At 38.2% G+C, this 18,780-nt stretch overlaps 1 protein-coding gene across 34 annotated transcripts in view; it reads left to right on the top strand.

Annotated features, from left to right (window-relative positions):
• Nucleotides 1-17,972, top strand: part of CEP170 (centrosomal protein 170) — a 74,463-nt gene extending 56,491 nt beyond the window's left edge. For 8 of the 34 annotated variants that reach the window (XM_083604214.1, XM_083604215.1, XM_083604197.1 and 5 more), the window contains 7 exons: nt 4,619-4,853; nt 5,769-5,946; nt 8,294-8,461; nt 10,890-10,978; nt 13,801-13,894; nt 14,571-14,622; nt 15,543-17,972. In XM_083604214.1, the coding sequence (XP_083460340.1) occupies nt 4,619-4,853; nt 5,769-5,946; nt 8,294-8,461; nt 10,890-10,978; nt 13,801-13,894; nt 14,571-14,622; nt 15,543-15,829 (1,103 nt within the window). In that variant the 3' untranslated portion in view covers nt 15,830-17,972. Of the gene's footprint in view, nt 1-2,995; nt 3,047-4,618; nt 4,854-5,768; nt 5,947-8,293; nt 8,462-10,889; nt 10,979-13,800; nt 13,895-14,570; nt 14,623-15,542 lie in introns of all 34 variants that reach the window. The other 26 variants (XM_083604218.1, XM_083604212.1, XM_083604200.1 and 23 more) reach the window with 7 other exon arrangements.
• The last annotated feature ends 808 nt before the right edge of the window (nt 17,973-18,780 follow it).

Raw genomic sequence — 18,780 nt, 5'->3', positions numbered from 1 at the left:
ACCAAGAAAAGATAAGAAATCACACTTGGCTTTGGTTCTCCAGTTGACTGAGAATTACTACCTGATTTCATAACAGGCCTCTGAAAAGGCATGTTAACCTAGTCATTAGTTTGGTATAGCGCACGTGGAAACAACTGAAATGCAGCAGTCTACACATGGATTATCTTCATGCATAACTAGTTTTTGTCTGCCTCCATCTGGGGGTTATATTATTTGCATATCCATCACCTTGTGAAACATTCAGGCCAAGATCTTAACGGCCAAGCATGCACTAGGAGTTCCCAGGGCATTTCTTTCATCATAGTCATTCAGCTATACCTAAAAGCCGTGCCCAAGGGTTTGGGAAAACCTCCAGAGTAGCATCTGGCATAGTATGAGCAGCTGCAGCCAGATAGAAAAAAAATATTGTGTGTACACAAGGCTATATGAATCATGTTTACAGGATAGAAGGCCTATTAGCTATCTTTGAGAATGATACGCAACTAGGTAAAAAGCATTTGTAGATACAATTTCATTCTGTTGGAGACATTAGGACTTCTGCAACTGTCATTTTAAACTATTTGTAAATCAGGGTTTGGGTTTTTGAGACCATGTTGGGTGGCATCCATTTTTACCCACTCTCTCTAGATCCTTGGGTGCACAAAATAAGCACGATCCTTTTCCTGCCATCATTGTATCCCAACAACTGAAATCCCATTCTTAATTGATAAACTAACATTATATAATTTATAATGGGGTCACTTGCAGTAAAGGGTAGGCTAGAGATAATTTGACGCGGTTGCTGATGACCCGAATGGGTTGGGTTATGACTCTCTTCACACGACGGAGGCAGGAGAGCAAAGAATTCTGGGAGGCAGGCGCAGTCCCCTCAGTTTTTTCTCTCCTGCCTGACTAGATTAGAGATATTTTAAAGGAATAAAATAAGTTTTACAATTCCAAAAAACTCACTGAAAAAACTTTAAAGCTGTATGCAGAGAGTGATGGCTCAGAATCAAAGAGTACATCCAAGTTACAAAATGAAAAAAAAAAGAAGGAATATAGAAATAGGCAATAGTAATAATATGGTAATAAAAACAGTAATAAAATAAATGTCGCAATGTTAGATGCTGTAAAACAGCTCTGATATGTAATGCTTCTTATACAGGATGAGTAACTGCATTTGTTCAGACGTTACTTATTGAGAAGAAAGTAAAAAAAGAGTTGAATTCTCAATTTCCCCACTGCAAAGAGAAATTTAATTTCCGTTGGAGACTGAATACAGTGGTACCTCTGGTTACGTACTTAATCCGTTCCAGAGGTTCGCTCTTAACCTGAAACTGTTCTTAACCTGAGGTACAACTTTAGCTAATGGGGCCTCTCACTGCTGCCTCACCCTCGGCACGCTATTTCTGTTCTCATCCTGAGGTAAAGTTCTTAACCCGAAGTACTACTTCCAGGTTAGCAGAGTCTGTAACCCGAGGTGTTTGTAACCCAAGGTACCACTGTATCTCCTTAATTCTGCATCACACCAAGAGCAGGTTAGAAGTTGTTGTCTTTTTTTTAATAATCCCTTCACCAAGTTCAATTATAGAGCAGTATACAGCAGATATAAATAATGAATTAGTAAATTCCTAGTACAATAAGATAAAGACATTAACAATCTTAAATAAAAGACAGCAGATAAAAATGACAAGGAAAACTAAGTAAGCTATTATTCAAATTAAAATGCCTAGATTTTTTTGATTTTTTTTTAAGGCTTAACCTGTTGCCAAAAGGATTGTAAAGTAGATGCCAGGTACCCTTGTTTTGGGAGTACATTCCAAACCTAGGGTTCCACCACTGACAAAGCCCTGTCCATTTTAATTATATAATGATCTTCCAGTAGAGAAGACTTGAAGTAGAGTGTCAACAGATGATCTTAAGGCATGGGCAGGCTGGAATGGGAAGAACTGATCCTTCAGGTTTTTGGGTCGCAAGCCATTCAATTATAGGCAGTGACCATTTTACATGCATCCAATTAATGTGCAATCACGCACATGCTGGTCACTGCCAACCCCAGAAGTGGCCTGAAAATGGGGCGAGATTATGCACACTTGGCCTATGCACGAGGGGGCCAGGAATGGAACCCCCACTCAAAATGGTTGCCACCTGTACATACTTACCACAAAATACATATTGAAATAGGTATTCTATTTCAGTATATGCATTTCTCAATCTTTTTTAACCTAAATTACCCATTTTAATGTATTTCAATATATTTTTTTGAGTTGAGTATTTCATTGCCAAATTCATCGAGGTACAAAACAATTCTCTTCTGATTTCCACATTAGTCATGAAGATGTGGATCTGGTCAGTTTGCATCTAAATTCAGACAATATATTCCTCATGCATCCTTTCCATGAGCTCGTTACATGCATAATGGGCCCTACCTGTGGAACCGTTGTAGCTCTAGTCTGTTGACCCAGAGAGCTTCTTGGGACACAAGAGAGTTACTGTTCTACTGGGAAATGCTGTTCAACTGGGAAATTCTCAGAAGCTCCTCTGATATCATTGCAGCCACCCGGGTTATTATGTCCTTCCTTGTTTAAGAGACATTTGGAAAGAGTGGAAAAGTGATCTCTTAAGTTCCAAGAAGCCCAAGAGTCACTTCTCTGCAGCTCACAAAGATTTATGCTAAGGAGAAATGGGAGCTTGCTTCATTGATCTCTGCGAAACAGCAAGCTCATGTTTCCTGTTAGAAAAAGCAGAGCAGCAACTCTTTTGCAGGCTTTTTAGCCTTCTTGGTACTGATGGAACTAAAATGAGTATTAAGAAAGTTACTCCTGTTTGTGTCTCTTCCTGGCTATGTTGTAGCCTGTTATTTGGATGTCTAAGTTTGTATTTAACAGAATTCTCAAAAATCAGTTCAATTTTTTTCCACGTCTGTGTTTTTAAAATAGTGGAATTACTTAATACAAGCAAATGCTTTAAATCTGTATATCTTCATTAATATGATAAACAAATATTTTGTACACAGAGGCATACCGTCTTCTCCCAGACCCAGATCCTGCTGTTGAAACTTACAGTGGTAGAGTACTAGAAATCATATTCTGTTTCTAAGATTTCACTCCTAAATATTTGGTTTTTTGGAAAACAATTACTTTAAATTCTCATGTTGTACAATGCTGGGTTACAGGACTAGCTCCAAATTCATAAAACTATAACTTAAAAAAAATACTCTGACTATTGAAGTAACTGGGAAATAAAGGGAAATTCAAATCAATTTGCAATGTTTTACAAAAAAACAAAAACAACAATCGGGTCCAGCTCATGACAACTCTCTGACCCTCAGTGATTGTTTTGCATGCTTTTAGAAATAAGTGCTTTTTCTGCTTATTAAAAAAGCTTTTTAAACTAAGAATGAGAAACTGCAAAAGTGTTTATATTCCAGTGTGTCTTATTAATATGTGAAAGCCACACTAGGAACCTTTTTCATCTGCAGGGTAGAGTAAAACTACTTTAGATAATTTAAAATAAGTAAAGCCTGACTTATTCATTAGCATCTGCATATTATCTGGCAATGAAATATTTTCATTCTTCAATTAATTGTACTGGAATAATGCTATATTCTAAATTCACAATGTATCTTTACAAGCTATTATTATAATCTGATCTGAAAACATTGCAATTATTTTTACATTGCAACACATGCAAATAATTTACATTGCACTGTATTGTAAATTATTTTTATTTAAATTATTTCTGAACAGTAATACTTGTACTGTCTAAAAGTGTCATCTGTGCACTTAACAAATCTTGGCAAAAATGACTTCAAGCTTTTTGACACCACATTCTTTCATGCTATCTGACTGATCCATAATTCAAGGTAACTGACCTACAAAGCTAGTGTTTTGAATCTTCAGTTCCCTTAGGTTGTTTGGGTACTGTTACATTTCCAAGGACTTGTATTTATATTAGTCTGGACAGCCTTTTCGGGGGGGAAGAGGAGGGGTGGACAAGAAAAGTGTTTTCTTCCTGCAGCCCCCAACATCTGACTGAAAATGAGCATTTTGCCTGCTATTGTTACTCCTGTTCCTCAGGAAAGTAACATTAGATTATTATTTCAAGTCCACTATGCTCTTACAATGTTTGGTGGATGTCACCTAATGTTTCAAAATTGAATTTCATATTCAATAGACTTGATATTTCCACCCCCCTCTGGCAACTACACTACTTCAGTTATTTATACTCAATGCCTATATTATCTCATGGAAAGTTAGGCTTTTTGACAATGAGAAAAATTTGCAGAAAAAGTACCACTCACTGTGTTGGAAAGTGACAATGAATTGGGCCCTTGTTCTGATATATATATATATATATCATGCTCTTAGATAGAAGACTAGTAGCGTTCCTAACTTATTAACTCACCATTGTACAAAGAGCTTCCTTTTTCACATTTTTGTAAATTAGCATTTATTATTTAACACAATTTTAGTAGCTTTCTTTTTATGCTATAGTCAGCAAACACTTTTGTATAAGGTATTTTGGGTTTGGAATTCAACAACTGTTGTGTTGTCATGATGTTTCTAAAATCTAAAATCATTTTATTCCTTGCAGTAGATACAATAATAATTCTTTTTTAATAATTAAACTAATTTAGTAAATTCAAGATGGAGGCGCTTTCCTACTGATTATGCTTCCACCTCGGAAGATGAATTTGGATCAAACCGTAACTCTCCTAAACATGCCCGTCTACGTACTTCTCCAGCCCTGAAAACTACTCGATTGCAGAGCACAGGGACACCAACGCAAAGTAGCAATATCTTCAAGCATAGGATAAAGGAACAGGAAGACTACATTCGAGATTGGACTGCCCATCGAGAAGAAATAGCAAGGTTGGCTTTCAAGGGATGATTACTTGGTTTAAAAACAGCATCTTATCGGTTAAATCAATGACCATTACGAAATGTGTTTTGTTTTGTAACCGGGTTTATACTCAAACAAAATTGATTTTCTTTACCACAGAAGCACTATAAACTTACTTTACTGTCAGTGAAAGATACTATCATAGTGTTCCTAAATGCAGCCCTAAATCCCCAATTGTCATAATGGGTTTCACAAACGTGTACAAGTAGCTACTATTTAACATTTACTTAGTGCCAGTATGTTGGGACTTCGTTAATTAATGTTAATTAAGTGATAGAATCATAGAACTGTATAGCTGGAAGAGACCCCAAGGGTCATCTAGTCCAACCACCAGCAATACAGGAATCTCAACTAAATCATACATGACAAATGCCACCCAAATCACACATGACAAATGCTTAAAAACCTCCATGGAGGCGAGTCCACCACCTTCCAAGGTAACCCATTCCACTGTTGGACAGCTCTTATTGTCAGAAAGTTCTTCCTGATGTTTAGTTGGAATCTCCTTTCTTGTAACTTGAATCCATAGGTTTGGGTTAATTATTAGGTTATAAGCCACTGCAGTTCTCCCTGGTTGGAACTATATACTGTAATGACCCATTTGCACACGGTAAGATGTACAGCCCTGGCTTTCAGGTATTTAAAATGTTGAGATGCATTTTGTGCAATTATAGCAGAAGAATGATGAATTTGCACAGCCGTGTTTCTTAGGTATCTGCCAGAGCAACCAAAGCTGGAAGTTATTTTAAACACTCTTACCTATGATAGTTATGATTAGAAGAAAATACTCAAAACAGTAGCATGTTTCATATTGTAAGGAACAGCAACTTTGAACTCTGAGGTTTTTTATTTGGGATAAATTATGCTGTGTTAACTATTAACAGGATCAGTCAGGACCTGGCTCTCATCGCACGTGAAATCAATGATGTAGCAGGAGAGATAGATTCAGTGACTTCATCAGGCACTGCTCCTAGTACCACAGTAAGCACTGCTGCCACCACCCCTGGCTCTGCCATAGACACTAGAGAAGAGGTAGGAGATCTTCATGGAGAAATGCATAAGGTTCTTTCTTTTCTTTATTTCTTTTGCTTTATCCTTCTGACATAAGTTTAATTATTTCCACCTGTGTGTGCATGAATCTCCATATTCTCAGCATACCCTTCCTTTAATTTTAAGATTGTTGCCTATTAAAAAAAAATTAATCCCAGTGGTTAAAATGGCCAATGCAAGAACAGTCATATTGTGAATACATGGTCGGTTTTTCTGTTTACTTTGAACATAAGACCTTTTGCTTGTTTCTTTGTCATAGCCTCAGATGCAAGTGAGTAGTATCTCAATGCTCCCTAGTAAAGAGAAAGCATTAGAGATTTGTTTATATACAGGGATTATAAAATACTGTGCGTAAGGTGAGGTGCTTTGCATTTTCATTGGTCTTAGATGGCCCTGAATGTTACCAATCTTTTAAATGATTCACTCACTGAGTTGAAGTTCCCCTCCCTAATATATTATTGTATTATTATTATTATTATTATTATTATTATTAATTCAATTTATAAGCCATCCTTCCTAATTATAACAATTGTCATAAACATTTAAATTAGCATGATTTCATGCTGTCATACATTTCTCTGACATGCTGTTTCTATATGCAAAACCTGCATGTTCAGGTCAATATTGTGACCACCAGTGAGAGTATTTTAAAATATAAAGTCAACTCTTTTTAACAGTATTACTGTTTGTCTTTTTTTAACTATTTGGTTTGATTTCAGGGTTGGCACTTTCCTGGGAAGCTGTATTTTAAGGAGCAATCCAGTAACACACCACCATAGTAACAAAAAGCTCCTGAGAAAAATTTAGCAATTGGATAAAAGTTCTTTGTTAGAGTTGCCTCCATCTAACTTCTAAGTGTGAGGGTTTGTTTCAACAGTAATTTGGAATTCTCAGATATGGAAAATGTAGGCAGGATACAACTAATTAGTCCTGTCAGCAGAAGTCCTGTGCAAGCACTTCCATTTCCCCAATGGAGGTTTGCCCCCTGTCCTCCTCATCCCCCTTGAAATTGGCTGAGGGGGTGTTTCAAGAACCCCCAGAACAGTGCACAGGAGAAAGGAGAGGGAAATTGCTCCATCTGGCAAGCTAATATACTTGCCCTGGTGGAACGATTGCCTTAGCACACCCGCATCACTTTTCAGTAGGTAGAACAATGAAGGAAAAACAGAATAGAGTTACCAGCTACCAGCTGCGGAGTAGTCAAATACATGTTGAACCATTTACAAAAGACTCCTACAGCTTGGTCAGAATCACTCACACCGCTGATCTAATGGAAACAATGTAAAGTTAACTAAAGACACTCGGATGTCCTGTGGCAGCTTCCACCAGCAGCAAGTGCTGGGAATGTAGAAGTCTCAACTCATAGAAGCTGCTGCTGAGAAAGCCTTTTCCAATTTTAACACTGTTCCCAAAGAGTAGACCAGTCACGTGAGCTGGTGATTTGACTATCTGAACCAGCTATAAGAGCAGATTCTGACGAGATAACATATTTGCAGAGACAACAACGAGAGAGAATCCATATTTGTGTCTGACGCATATATGTGGGATAAAAGAGAGAAATGAGAAACAAGGTTTTGTGTTATTATTAAGGTTTTTTTTTCCATTACTGAGCATTGACAAATTCAAGTGAATAATCAGCTGGCTGGAATTTGAAAATGCCTCTAGAACACAACATTTAGGGTGTATGAGTAGAGTTTCTTTTATTTTTCTCAGGTAGTGGATGGCTGGTGGTAAGCACTAAATCCCAAGATTTAATCTAGTAAAAACAACCCTTTAAATGCTAAATTCAGTGCCAACCCTGGATGTTTTCTGTTCACCTGTTGTGTTGTTACTCTTGATTTATTTCAACTTCTTGTACATAAGCCTCGGTTAACAACATTATGTTCTATGTACCTTTTTGTGAGTAGCAGGGTATGTTTTGTGTGTAAGTGGTGTAATTTTTATTATGTTCATGTTGGTTTCTTTTTATTGTTTCCTAACCATACTACTAAGCTTCTGCTAATGTAAATATGCATTTTCTCTGAGTTAGATAATGTGAACTTACATCTTTACTAAATAAATATGAGTCCCCTTTCTCTTTTGTTCTGCAGTTATACACCACTATTGCATTTGTAACCTAATATCTATTTCTGTGCATTCATAACAAAAATAATTGCTGATGTTTTGGCAAAATTAAATGATTTTTTTGTTTTTGTTTTCTAATATACAAGTAAATCGAACACTCTAGTTATTATTTTGATTTCTTCTGTTCTTTAGTGGCAAACCCATCTAAACTGACGAGCCTCATAATGCACCACTCTGGTTGGTTTTAAAGTGAAGCTTTCTCACTAATTATATATATATTTAATTTTTTTTTCAGCTAGTAGACCGTGTATTTGATGAAAGTCTGAACTTCAGGAAGATTCCTCCAGTGGTAAATGCAAAAACACCAGATGGCAGCACTCGACCTAATGATTCCAAACCACAGACAACAGACCTACCTGAGCCCCCCACAATTACACGTCGTCGAACCTGGAGTAGGGATGAAGTAAGTATTGTCCATTCCTTTACATAAAGAGCCGAGTGAAAGGCCCAGGGAGCCAATAACTTTCCTGTTTGAACATTAAGTACCAAAGCACTACATGATAAACTACCTCATGAACTACCTCTATAAGGAAGAGACATTGCTCATCCCCTGCACCCCTTAGGCAGTTTCTAGTGAGACAGAGGCAGGGATTTGGAGTTAGTGAGGCAGAAGGCTGAGGAGGAAGACAAATTTGGGGTGAGGTGTTGGGTTTACTTTGTTCATTTTATCATTTTATATTCCATTGTTCTTCCTAGGAGCTCAAAGTAGTTTAGGTGGGATTATTCCATATTATCCCTGGAACATTTATGTGAATGGGGTTAGCTAAGAGATAGTGACTGACCCAAGATGCATTTTGAGCTTCACAGCAGAGTGAGAATTTGAGCCCCTATGAGCCTAAATTTGGCTATTCTTAATTGTCATCTTGCTTTGGTTCAAGTGTAGAACTGCCTAGCACTGTCTTGCGTATTATTTTTTGCTGCTCTTGATGTTTGTGTTTTATTATGAAAGTACAGACTGGGAAGATTATCCCTAGTCTCACAAAGAAAAAGCTCAGTGTGGCCCAATGTAAGCATCAGTGAAAACAGGAAACATACTTTAGAAACAGTGGAAAAGACCAGACTGTGAACCAAAATGTCATGAAATGGGAAATAACTGTGTGCTAGCATCAAATCATAATATCGTGAGACCAGTGGCAATATTGTGAGACCAGTTCGCAGAATGAAGCTTTCCCACCGCTGCCCACTGTGCCCCTAAAAAGCCATACTTGAGGATTAGGGGTCCGTCAGAAGAATGTTGTATGGGGAGCTGTGGCAGCAGTGTCAAAATTGGCAAAGTCTGATATCCAAGTCAATGTGTTTGAGACAACAATGAAAAAGGCCACAACTTTTATTGATTATAGCCAACCATGCTTGCTTAGGCATAGGGCAAAGTTCCAGTCATCAGACAGCCGTAATGCTAACCAGTACCACCACCCAGCTTAGGTACATAATGACATGAACCAGTAGTGTGGTCCATTCTGTGACACTGATATGTGACCAGCATGCCAGCTCCTACGACAGCCTAGGACATGGGTAGGCAAACTAAGGCCCGGGGGCCTTCTAAATCCGGCCTGTGGACGGTCCGGGAATCAGCATGTTTTTACATGAGCAGAATGTGTCCTTTTATTTAAAATGCATCTCTGGGTTATTTGTGGGGCATAGGAATTCGTTCATTTTTGTTTTAATTCAAAATATAGTCCCCGCCCCCCCCCCCCGAGGTCTGAGGGACAGTGGACCGGCCCCCTGCTGAAAAAGTTTGCTGACCCCGGCCTAGGACCTTCAAGTGACACCACAAGATCCTTTAAAGGGGACCCCACAGTGGGGAGCACCACAAGAGCCAGGCACCTGAGCTCACCACCAAACAGACAGATGCAACAAATCATAGTGCCAATGCCAAAGTGTCTTGCCAGGCCTCCTAATGATTTCCTAGGTACGAATCCCAGAGGGTTTAGCAGTACTGTACACTGGCTACGTAAGTGAGCCCAGAATATTATCTTGCTCCCTCCACATCTCTACATGAAGGACACAAAGAAGAGCCCCTGGTGAGTGGGGTCCAGAGCATGATTCAGCAGGCATTCCATTGAGTTTTGTATGTGTTTATTTTCTGCTGGCCATTGGATAGTTCACAGTTGGATTGAATACAATGGTACCTCGGGTTACATACGCTTCAGGTTACATACGCTTCAGGTTACAGACTCTACTAACCCAGAAATAGTACCTCGGGTTAAGAACTTTGCTTCAGGATGAGAACAGAAATTGTGCTCCAGTGGCGCGGCGGCAGCAGCAGGAGGCCCCATTAGCTAAAGTGGTGCTTCAGGTTAAGAACAGTTTCAGGTTAAGAACGGACCTCCGGAACGAATTAAGTACATAACCAGAGGTACCACTGTATGTTTCATTATGTAGCTCACAGAGCAGATTCTTCCCTTGTTCAATTGCAATACTTTTTAATTCACATTTCAACTTTTTCTGCACATTGTTTTGTTTATTGGAAGTTGTCTTATTTTACAAACATTTACTAATACTAACAGTAAATTTATAAAATACTGATAACAAATACCAGGGAATTGAATCTAGCCAGCTGAAGTCAGTGTTATTTTTCCATTTATGAATGCGCTTTTATATTGCAATGAAAGCTATGTTTATGGCTAAAGACAATTTCCATATATTGACAAGTTGCATGGATTTAAAAATTTGAATATTGTTTTGTGCTCCAACTAAAGTAAATTGGAAGTATATGACATGAGAATAATCGTTTAGGAAGAAAAAGCCATGATATTGTCACTTACATTTTTAGAAGGTGATCTAGAAACTGTATTATTTAAATGAACAATTGTCTTTTGAAACTCTTTCAGGTTATGGGAGATACCTTGCTGTTGTCCTCAGTCTTCCAGTTTTCCCGGAAGATTAGACAGTCTATAGATAAAACAGCTGGCAAAATAAGGTAATCTGTGCCCTCATCAGTAAAATTCTCTTGCAAAAAATATTATTAAAATGTTTGTGTTCTTTTGACTGCAGATCATGTTCCATTAAAATCCATGTAAAATCATTGGTTTAATAGGAAGAAATTGGCCCTTCCTGTCTTCTTAAAATATTATTGTTAGCAGTAGTACTGGTATTTTAAAAATTGAGCTATTAACAATGAACTCATTTACACAGGGGAAGGGGGGCATATAGTGTTAAAACAATATTCTTGTAATGTGCAGTGACTGGCTAATAATAATAATAATAATAATAATTTTTATTTATTTATATGCCTCCCATCTGGCTGGGTTGCCTTTGTGGCTCCCAACAAAAAACAATAAAAGCACAATACAACATCACACACTAAAAACTTCCCTGAACAGGGCTGTCTGCATATGCTGGCTTCACTGAACTTTGCAGTGGGAAAAGTGGTGTGTCCCCCCCCCCCATTTTCCTCAAAATCTAATAATCAAGTCACATTGAGAACATCTAAGAGGACCATGCCAAGTGCAAAATAATTGAAAGGAGAAGAACCAAATGGGATTTTTCAGATAGGGCTTACTGGGAAGGCTGCAAAAACAAAATGATTTTCTCAGCTAATGCTTTGCAGGGTATGTAAGACCTAGAAAAAGAAATCCCCACACTAAGTGTAGAAAGGTTGTAAATGATAGATTATGAAGAAAGTAGTGAGCCAAATGCAGGACCAAGTAAGGACACATGTATGCAAATATACACCATTTTCATGTACTGTATGTGTGAGATCTTAAAACATTTCCCTCAAATTTTCAAAAAAAATACAGCAAGAAAATATCGCCTTCTTATTCCCATTACTAATTTTAGTCAAAATAGCACTGGAGGAAAACTGCTTCTATATGGAACAGAGGGGAGTTGATCCTTCACATTTGCTCAAATCCAGAACCAGTGTTACGAAAATAAAAGTAGTACTTGTCTGTATAACATGTTTAACTACACGAGTTTTAAAATAAATGTTCATCTTTTCAGTTTTAATTCTCTAACTATGAACTCTTTGCCAGAAACTTGAAAAACTATTCTGATACTCTATTTCCTACTCGTTTATTAAAAGTATTTTTATATCTCATGAAAATGTTTGAAATGTGCTTTGTTCATTGAAACTTGTGAATGGCATTTTAAACCAAGTATCCTGGATTGCTCAGAATAGCCAAAATATAATTTCAGTCAAGTAAGTCTTGCCTAATTCAGACCTAGCACTTATTCCTGGAGTTATGTGAGTTTCTCAAGATATTTTGCACTACTTTTTGACAAAGAGGCGGTTTTTTTCTTGTGAGTAAGGGATGGTCATGACAGAGGTATATAAGATTGTGTATGTTGTGGGAGAAAGTGGATCCTGTCTCTTAATACTGGTGCACAGGGACATGCAGTGAAACTTAATGTTAGAAGATTCAGAACAGACAAGAAAGTTCTTCACAGCACATTCCATAGTATCTGCTATTACGAGATGCATTGATGGCCATTAAGCTGGCTTTAAAGGGGGCCTAGACACATTCATGTTTAATAGACTATTGTATTTTAATATTTTGTTGGAAGCCGCCCAGAGTGGCTGGGTATAATTATTATTATTATTATTATTATTATTATTATTATTATTATTATTATATAAAAGCCTTGTCAATGAACACTAGCCAGGGCTTTTTTTCCAGCTGGAACTCCGTTCCGGCACCTCTCAGGTGGGGGCACCATTGCCATTCTAAGTGAACAAGGGAGGCGTTCATGGTGAGTTCTGGCACCTCTTTTCCTAGAAAAATAGCAGTTCTGCCGCCTCCACTGTTGGAGGCAGTGTGCCTCTGAATAGGTGCTTCTGGGAACTGCAGGTGAGGAAAGGAATCTTGCAATCGGAATATGTTTGCAGGCTTCCCATGAGTAACTGGTTGTCTGCTGAGTGAGTGAAAATGCTGCACTTGATGGTCCTTTCACCTAATGTTCTTTGCTATGCCCAGGTGGACACTATCCCGAATTTCAACTTCCTACCTAGCAATCTAAACTTAGCTTCCTGGAGCATATGACCACATACCAAACTTAGCTTTCTGGAGCATATGACCACAGCACATCATTGGTGCTGACATGCACCATGGCAGCTGAGTCTTCCCAGGCACTGTCATCCACTCTATCTAGATGAGGCATGACCTCCACAACTTTTATATCAAGCGGGCTAGTCACCATGAAGTGTACACTCCCATCACAAGCCTATCTCTCTGTTTTTCTAATGGTCAAATTTCCTATTGGCACCAGTCCTTGGATATATGTATCATGAAAGTCTATCAGTTTATCCCCTAAGGAATTGTTCCCTCCTCCTATGGAATGCCCCCCGCTGTTCCTATCTCCATTTTTATTAGAGAGTGCATTCCCAGCTCTCTACCCATGAAGTCCTGTGTCAGTCCCAGCAAGGTCAAAAGAGATATTCCTCTTTTCACCTTGCCAGTACTTCCATCCTCCAGTTTCCTAGAGTGCTGGAAGTACAGCCACTACGAAGTAGTTTGTTACAAAATATGGAAAACATTTGGAATGTTTAGATTTGTCTGTGTGCGTACTCTGAAGAGAAAATGACAACTGGGTAAAAATTAATTGCTCCGTAATTTTGTCTCCCCTGCAAGTAAGAGCAAGAACAATATAGGCTTGCCACAAGACTGTAAATGCCCATCTTATTTTGAGTTGTGTTCAATTAGAATTTTTAAGGCAGGTGGTGATTTTTTTTATTGTTAGGCAGTCATGCAAGTCTTTATAGCATAAGGCTTATAATCACTCTTCCATGCTTTTTGGCTACAGAGTCTTGTTTAAGGACAAAGACCGAAATTGGGAAGACATTGAAAAGAAGCTACGAGCTGAAAGTGAAATCCCAATTGTGAAAACATCAAGCATGGTAGGATGAAATAATAATTGTCATTCTCAAGTAAGAATGTTGAAAAGGGGAAGCAGTCCTCAGCTGCTGAAGGTTTAAAGATGATCGATTTTGGATGCTTTTTCACTAAGAGTGGCTGTAGCTGAGTGGCAGAGCATCTTCCTTGCATGCGGAAGATCCAAGGTTCAATCCCTTGCATTTCTAGGTAATGCTAGGAAAGACTCCTGCCTGAAACCCTGAAAAGCCAATACCAGTTTGTGTAGACAAACCTGAATGAGGTAGACCAGTTTTTTATAAGACAGCTTCTAATGTACCTGAGACTATAGCTGCTTTAAAAGTTCTTCACCTTGTTTTAAGTCTTTATTTAATTAATAAGTTGAATTTATATCGCACCCTTCCTCTCAAAGGAGCCCAGGGTAGCAAACAGCAAAACAATACAATATACAGACAGATATATAGATACAGCCAAACCACACACATAGGGGTGTGTGTGTGTGTGTGTGTGTGTGTGTGTGATAGGCTTTGTGTCTTCTCCATGAAGTCTGATTAAGGTGCACAATAGCCAGCTGCTATGCACATAAACTACTCGACTTACATTCCCCCTAACATATGTACAATCATTAATGTAATGTACATACTGTGAAAAAATGTGGCTTTTCCCTTAATGAAACCTAATGCTTTTTATGTGTTGATGCAGGAAATATCATCAATATTGCAAGAACTGAAGAGAGTTGAGAAGCAGCTACAAGGTATTTAATATTATATACTGTTGTTGCGAACATCAGGGTTTCCAGAATACAAATAATTTTGTTTTGTCAGGCTTTTGATTTGATATTTTTTTTAAAAAGTTACAATCCTACAGAAGTTATAGAGGATATTGAAAGAGACAAGGGGATGAAAAGAATGATAGATGAAAAGAATAGATAACCCCACTTTCAAGGTTATCTATTCAGTTACTAGGCGAGAATCGATAGTGACTCGACCCTACTGCTCACTGCCGGAGTCGCTACTTTCTGTTCTCCAGACCTTAGTTTTTGCTATAGACATAGTAGTGGAATGCCTGTCAGTGTGCTACTGGGCAAATAGTGGATCTCACAATAGATTGTTATATGGGTGGGAAAGGTCTTCTCGGCTCCACAGGTGACTGCTCAGTTTGCAGCTGCCTCCCCTGGCAACTGACAGGAGTGCGTTGCTATGACTACAGGGAGCACCACTACCCATCCTTGCTTCTTCAATGACCACAGACACGGGTCCTGTCCTGCCATCCAAAGCCCCTCCTTCCTCATGTTTCTGGCCCTGCAGAACTTTGCATAAAGCTGATTAGGTTTTATCCTTAAGAGAACTTGAAATATTGCCCTCCGTCATAAGAAACTCTGGCACCAGGAGTGGCTTGATCACCAGGGTGCAACAGCCTCCCAGCAGCAGTATCTATGCCACTTATCAGGATGGGCAAGGTTGGGGCTGCAAGAACACAGTGGCAAGAGCATCTGATTGGATACACCAGTGCATTCACAACCTCCCTGTCACCTTGCCTCTCCCTTCCTGGTACATGAAAGCAACACTGCTGCTCGGGTGGCTATTGTAATGGCTCCATCCCACGAGATGAGCTGAATGAAAAAAATCCTAATAGTGATTTTTCACCAACCTCTCCCCCTCTTTCTTTATTCAGTGATAAATTCAATGATTGATCCTGATGGGACATTGGAAGCGATGAGCAATTTGGGATTGGCGAGCGCTGTCCAAGCAGCTCAGCCTAAGCAGAAGTCCAGCTCTGTTTCTCAAGGTGCCCACCCTCAGATCCAGCCAAACTGCCAGCCAGAAGCAAGAGCTGTTCGACCCACCATTGCCCCAGCCTCAACTGAACTTGGCAATGTTGAATCTGAGCATGATTTCAGCATACATTTCAATCGGTTCAATCCAGACGGAGAGGAGGAAGATCCAACTTTGCGCGAATGACAACATGCTGTCAGAACTTTTAGTATTGAATGTGCAGAATTCAATGAAAGAGTCCTAGCATCATCGTTCAAAAAGTAACAAAAAGTTTGGTAAAAGGGCCATTGCTTTGTTATACCAACTACTTAGCTGTGATGCTTTGGATGTCGCACACCTCCTGACTCATTAAGGTAAAATTGGTATTGACATAGAATGCAGTTTGTGGTAATTGTATGGGCTTTGCAAGCACTTATTTTGAACCTTTCCCTCCATAGTTTACTTAGTTTCAGCAGACTGTTAAAATGATATGCAAGCAGATGAAAGTCCAGCATTATTAAATTTCTGAGTCTCCTGTGCCAAGCTGATTTGTGATTAAACCTCTTCACTCAAATTTGTATGAAATTATTGATCATTTAAACTTGATTCTGAGTAAGGGGATCTGAATTAGGATATCCTGCATCTTAATACCATGACACGTTACAATATAAGGAGAGACCGGCTTGACAATGCATTCATTGTTGCATACTGAAGATTTCAAACCATTGTGATTTATAGAACTTCATTGCTATGTAAATTGTCATGAGGTTTACATGAATATTATGTTTGCACTAAGAATTTGGTGGGAGTTGAAGGTGAACATATCAGTATCAATAGGGGCTAATAACTTGGATGTACATAGAAAAGTGATCATAACTGTCCTTATTTTAAAAAAGATGACACCACGACAATGGCGCAAATCCACCTCCCAAAAGTCTAGATTTGGCCCTTGCTGATCCTGTTCAATATGTCTTTTTGATGTTGATGAGAATGAAATGTCATCATTTTGGAACTATGAAACCAGTTTAAATGTATAGCTTTGTAAGTCTATTCCTTTAAATCCTTTCTCATGCTGTGTCACCAAGGTCAAATAAAAATGCATTTATAAGTGCTCCTTGAGATGATCATGAGTTGTAAAATTTTCTTCAAAAGATTTGGAGATAGAATAGTGATAATCTGGTCAATTGACTGACTCCAGACATCCAAATTGTTCATGTTTTTTCCTGTAGACTCTCTAGTAAGTCTCTGTCTTATATGTTATAAGAATTTCTGGAAGAAAACTGCTAATGTAGCCCTTTTGCTTATAATGCTTAACAGCAAAGCTAACAAAATATCTCATATAAGCCTATTTATCTTTAAAGTTGTCCCTGTAACTTAACTTTCGGAAATAATAACAAAAGTAAATAACCCTATATTTCCAGAACACTGTAATTTCAAGATCTTCTGTTAAATGCAACTGAGAACTGGAAGTTTCCTGTTTTTGCATCAGTCTATATATTAAGGTTACAAATACAATTTTGAAGCTTTTATGAAATAGTCTTTAATATTTCAGCAATAATCTTATGTGTCACTTGTTTAAAACTACTTTTTTCCTGTACAATTTTTAAACTGTACAGGATTTTGGAAGTCATTGCAAAGTTTGACCAACTAAATATACAAAAACATTTTTTGTAGAGATATAAAAATAAAAAACCCCAAAACCCTGTTGTATATTGGCTTTAGTTTTGTTTTTTTGCTTTAAAATTGGAAACTGCCTCTTGTCAAACTCTGTGTCCCACTCACTATTGACAGAGATCAGGAAAACACTTGTTTACAGATGCTGTCAAAATTTAAACTGGTGTACAACAAAATACATTGAGAGCAGTTACAAGGTTTTGGCCATCATCATTTCTCATTTCAGTGCTTGGGAGAAGAACCACAAACACACCTATGTGGGAAAATAGGAAACAGATATGGAAAAATTAAACATTTACACTCTTCACACAATTGTTTTTATTTTTTCAGAGGTTTACACCTTTTGTGTTCTGTAATAAATGTTTGCATTTATAATGTTCTTTGTATGAATGCATACTCCTTATTTATTTTTTTGTTACATTTATTATATATGTTACAAGCATTTACAGCTCCATTTTTAAATAAAGTGTTTCTGGAACTTTATACAATAACTTGATATACATGTGTGATTAACTGTGTGAACCAGTAAATGTTCATGATGTGCTTTGAATCAAGTTCAATAATTATGAAGGGATATTTTCCTAAATGTACTGTGTGTTTTGTGTCTGAGAATTAATTTTGCTGAATTTTGGACAATGTTTGTGCAAAGGACAATAAAACCACTTTAATTCTACAATAGGTGTTCATACAGAGATCTGTAGAAGTTAAAAACAATGTACATGTAGCAATACAAGCTTGCATATAGATAAATCCTTACTCCTTTTGCAGGGAAAATTTCATTACATAAACAAAAGGTGCAGAGTAGGGGCATCTGTACTTCTGGTTCTCTTTCCCCCTCCCGCAGACCCTGACAATTGTAGCTCCCTGTAGCATATCCTGCACTATTCAAGAATATGGGAACTCCCTTTCTGTGAACAGAGTTCTGCTCATGGTTTCCTGGGTACCCACTGTAGAGTTGGGGGTGCGATTGAAATATGGCAGTATGGCTAATTAAAGCTTGGTAATCCCTCTGTGCTTGTTTTTATTACATAAATCTAGATGAAAACATCTTAAGTTTCCTGTGCTAGTGGTGGGCAAAGGCTCCTGGCTCAGCTTGTAATTAGTATAGAGCATTCTCAGAAAAAAAAATCCAGATTGTTTGCAGTTTTTAATAATGAGAGAAGAACTCTCCATTGGTTGTCCTACTCCCTGAATGTGCTGCCAAGAGGGGTTTATAGAGGTCTATTGGAGACTGATTAAAGCACCAACCTCATTTTTAAGGTCTGGATGCTTCAAATGGCATTGATTCTCTGAAGCGAGTATGAGAAATGGAGTTCTCAGTACCTCCTAACTAATTCCTTTGAGCCAGGCACAACTGGGAATGTCATTGCCCAGACTTCTTGGAAATGATGGGCTTTCTGTTTGAACACCCAGGCCGTTCAAATTATGAGGCTGTCGATATGCACCTTCCCTGCTTTTAGAACCTCCTTTTCACAAGGGTAAGT

The sequence above is a fragment of the Podarcis filfolensis genome (genome assembly GCF_964270895.1).
Source record: "Podarcis filfolensis genome assembly, chromosome: 3".
Classification (NCBI taxonomy): Eukaryota; Metazoa; Chordata; class Lepidosauria; order Squamata; family Lacertidae; genus Podarcis; species Podarcis filfolensis.
Note: the sequence above shows the minus strand (reverse complement) of the source record. Positions and strands in the feature narration are given on the sequence as shown.